This window comes from Nasonia vitripennis, chromosome 2, assembly GCF_009193385.2.
Source record: "Nasonia vitripennis strain AsymCx chromosome 2, Nvit_psr_1.1, whole genome shotgun sequence".
Classification (NCBI taxonomy): Eukaryota; Metazoa; Arthropoda; class Insecta; order Hymenoptera; family Pteromalidae; genus Nasonia; species Nasonia vitripennis.
The window spans coordinates 20,622,536-20,626,705 of NC_045758.1; the positions used below are offsets into that span (position 1 = coordinate 20,622,536).

At 36.1% G+C, this 4,170-nt stretch overlaps 1 protein-coding gene across 2 annotated transcripts; it reads right to left on the reverse strand.

The window, feature by feature from the left end:
• Positions 1-1,034: 1,034 nt before the first annotated feature.
• LOC100679172 (UPF0047 protein YjbQ) lies at positions 1,035-3,584 on the reverse strand. Of its 2 annotated transcripts, XM_031923425.2 has the most exons (4): positions 3,146-3,503; positions 2,694-3,050; positions 2,486-2,622; positions 1,035-2,392 (listed from the first exon to the last, which is right to left on the reverse strand). In XM_031923425.2, exons 2-4 carry the CDS (start codon positions 2,851-2,853, stop codon positions 2,177-2,179), a joined length of 513 nt encoding a protein of 170 aa, XP_031779285.1. In that variant the 5' UTR covers positions 2,854-3,050; positions 3,146-3,503; the 3' UTR covers positions 1,035-2,176. The 2 variants fall into 2 exon arrangements, with proteins under 2 accessions (XP_031779285.1, XP_003427218.4); XM_003427170.5 differs by having other exon boundaries at positions 2,694-3,584.
• Positions 3,585-4,170: the final 586 nt, after the last annotated feature.

The window sequence follows — 4,170 nt, forward strand, 5'->3', positions numbered from 1 at the left end:
ATGTACATAGATATATCTATATTTATATTTATGCAGACAAAGCATAAAAAGGTCTGCTATGGCAGCTTTTATGAATGTACGGAACGATGACCAATGCCTTTCCTTATATAATTAAGTGTTATGAGTCTGTCTCCACTACCGATAACTCGTACGCAAATAACAATCACTCAGAAAACCAAAAAATAGCGTGCAAGTCTCTACAAATAGTACGGGAAAAAGAATAGCACGCGCGAAAAAGAACAAATAGCGTATGCGAAAAAGTTGTTTTATTTTGCTAATTTGTATTCTTTCATACTTGTAACCTGATCGGAGATTACGAGACAGACGATTATTTGGATTTTAACCTGGTACCTAGGTCAGTGCTTTCGATCTACATAACCTTGAAATCTTAAGCAATCGTTTATTTCTTGTTATCTCTATTCGAGTTACAAGTTGAAAGAATACTGCTTAGCAAAATAAAGTTGTTTGTGTGCGCTATTTATGTTTTTTTTTGCATACGCTATTTCTCGATTTGCTGCGCAATAGTTTTTCGCAAACGCTAATTAAACCTCGGCGGTGTGCAATTTTTTTCGCATGCACTAGATATCTTTTCGCGTACACGCTATTCGAGGTGTTACGCGTTGAGTGGCTCCACAATAATTATTTTTCTAGTTTTATTAAGTAAAATGAAATATTTTTTTAACATATGAAATTTCTCTCTCTCTCTCTCTCTCTCTCTCTCATATTAGACTACATAAACAATATTCTTATGTTGACACTGTCACATTTACCTCCTTTGCATGTATTTGACGCATTGGTTGCAAGAAGACCATATACAATATTTTTATAATTTCTTTTTTTGTATAATTTATTTTGATAATTAAGTTTTGCTTGAAAAATTAACAATCCATGTTTGCAAAGAAAATTGCTTGTAGTAGCTTTAAACAAAGTTCAATTCAATGTTGTTGAAATTATACTTCTAAATCGTACATTATTTTGAATTACAAATATATACATTCTATGATAATTATTCAAAATGTTTACTGCTTACAGAATTAAGTTATTAATGTTAAGATCAATGCCATCTGAGTAAGTTAACAGCATTCAATAATTTTACTTTTATTTTCAATTTACATGATTCTTTCAAAATTAACATTTGAAATTGTGAAATGTTCAGCTTCCTAAATAAATAACAGTAAGATGTTAATACGTTTTCATGAGGTATAAATACACAATAGTAGATTATGTTTAAAAAGAAACATTCTTTGTTTTGGCTCATTTGATTAATTTATGCTTAATCAAAACATCAAACATAATTTGTAATGAATTAAAAATCAGTCATAAATTTATATTTCGTCATAAAAATTATATTTCCGTTTCTTTTCTCAATGCTTTAACAGAATATCTAGCTTACTTGTTGTTTTTTGAGGACTGACAGAAAACAAGGCTCCGAGCCATGCTTGCAATGATGTCGGATACCGACAAAATGTTTCACCACTTTTTACATTTGTATTGAACAGTTTACCCAAACATCTTATAAACCAATATCGTTAAACCTGACCATGCATCTATGATTTAATAATTGAAAAGGATGAATCGTGTATGCGTTAAAAATAAAGCAAACAATAAAAAATCTTTGGATTAATGATTTTACACCTAATGAATTAGTCAAATAAATCACTTTAAAAAAACAGGTGTTGCATTACTTTGTAGGCAAAATTAGTTTAAAATGGAAAATTCTTTGCGTTATGATCAAATCAAATAAGTTAATTAAAAATTAATTTTTAGTAAATGACAAAGTTTGATTTGATAAGAAACTATAAGAGATATCTAAAGAAAGTAAGATATCAGCTTCGAGCTCTATATCAAGTCCAGCTGTACATTATGTTATTAGCAATTGCCAGAAATTAGACAAATAAATAATGAAATTGTTGGATAAATAGCCAAGTAAACTGCAAAATACAAGTTGATGAGATTGAGAGCATCTAATGTATAATAAACATCTTCTGCAATCCTTTCTTTCTGCAGCCAACGCGTCTTGGGACTTGTATTAGCCTCATTGATCTTATTTATCTAGTCACTCCTTCTTGGATGCTATTTTTGGTATGGGGCTAAAAACGTGCAGCCGCTAGCTTGTGTTGCTAGAGGTAGATTTGCGCAGCGTGCGTTTGCCGCGCCTACGCGGATGCGAGTGGTCCTAGCTGCTCGTCGAGGCAATTGGGCTAACAGGGCTGAGAGGACTTTGAGCTGAGTCCCTGAGGCAGCCAGTGAGAGTAAGCACAAGCTTGCGACTACCTGCATGATCACGATGTTCACAGAGCCATACTCCCTGCCATGTACCAAGGGCTAGCTTGCCATCTGTTATTGGGATACTCAGTGATGAACCAAGGAAACATGCCTTGACATGTGCTGGCTGTTGGAAACACACATGTTTGTTTCATTAATTATTTTACTGTTGCATGAATGGCATTAGTTATGGCCAATAAAGATATCAACAGTATATTACCATGTCATCAGGGCCTTCACAACTGTGTCTGTACGGTAATCCTTCAGGAACTATTTTATTAAGCATCATTTCCATGTCATCTCTAACATCAGGATCCCAACTCTCATTCAGTGCTAAGCTGGCTGAGGTATGAAGAACTGTAATAGAAGCAGTTAAAGAAAATTAATAAAGGGGTAATGCTAGAAGGAAATCAAAGTGCAATACCTACTTTGAATATGACAGAGGCCAACAGAGAACTGACAAAGTTCAGGTATCTGTCTGAGTATCTCTTCAGTAACAAGATGAACGCCTCTGTGCTGAGGCCTTAGGTTGATTTTCTTTTGGAACCAGGCATTGCCGATTTGTATACCCTTCTGAGACGATGCCATTTCCTGGAATTAAAAATCCGGCCGTCGTGTTTCGTTTTCTCGGCGTCACTGGCAGTACTTATGTAGCAACTGGTTCAGTTTGAAGTGCTGAGAGAAAAAGCGTTAAAAGCAGCGAGTCCTCTAGCTTTCTCGTTCAGCCGCAAGTGGTGACATTGATGATCGGGGCGGTTGCTGCTGCTGCGGCTGCCCCATATCGTCTATCGTCATGTGGAGACAGGACGTACAGTATTAAAAAAGATTGTACGAGAGATTACGAGTAGTCGTAGAGCTGGTTTGCATGCATAGGCACAACCATCGTTCGCTGCTCCTCTGTTGCTGCTGGTCTGTTGGCTCGAGCGCGCGAAAAGGTTAGGATAGATAACGATTGACTTAACGTGCACCACTCCTCGCTCCCGCTCGTAACACCTACACTACCTACTGCTTAACTGCTCCCGCTCCAGGGTTGCGTGAGTTCCGTCTTTCTCTTATTCTACCTTCTCCACCCCTTCACTCTGTCTCTTGCTCTCCCTCTCTCTCTCCCTCTTCTGTCCTCTCTCTCTCTCTCTCTCTCTCTCTCTCTCTCTCTCTCTCTCTCTCTCTCTCTCTATTATCCAGTGGCTCTTTGCAGACTTGCAGTCCTCGCCGATGCTGCTGCTACTATTTATGTCCTATACCTATACAACGTCTAGCGTCTAGCTCTAGCGTATACTATAGTCATAGACAGTATAGCCACCCACCTGCATCCATCGCAATATTCGCAGTATTCGACCCATAGTCGACCAGTCGCAGGCATTTGGCTGCGTCCACAATTGAGCGTATACGTTAGGGTTTACGTAGAACATAACGTTTTGGGCAGTACTGCCATTCCACTGTAGCAGACTGCAGATGAAACGAAGGAACACACCTGCTCAAAATTTAACCTATAAAAATGTTTAAATTTGAATTGTATGGTAATAAATTGTAAAATTCTTTTTTCAAATAAAATTATAAAATTTTGCAAGAGAATATATTATAATAAATTAGTTTCTGATTAAAAAAAAAGGTCTACCACTGTCTCAAAAAAGGAAAGGAGAATAAAAAATAACGCACATTTCCAAATGAAAATTTTATTATTAAAATTAGTTAAATATCATAGGCAATGATTGTATGATTATGTTTAGATTAGAGCATGTTTTATACAACTTAGCCCAAAGTTTTTATCATCAAGAATATCGAATAGTAAAGAGTCATAGAGAACAATTAAACAAAACTGCCCATCGATACTTATTTGCAAAACATCAATTCAAAATGGTTTTTCTGAAGATTGAAGCAATATATTGTAAACCAAATTTAATGTCA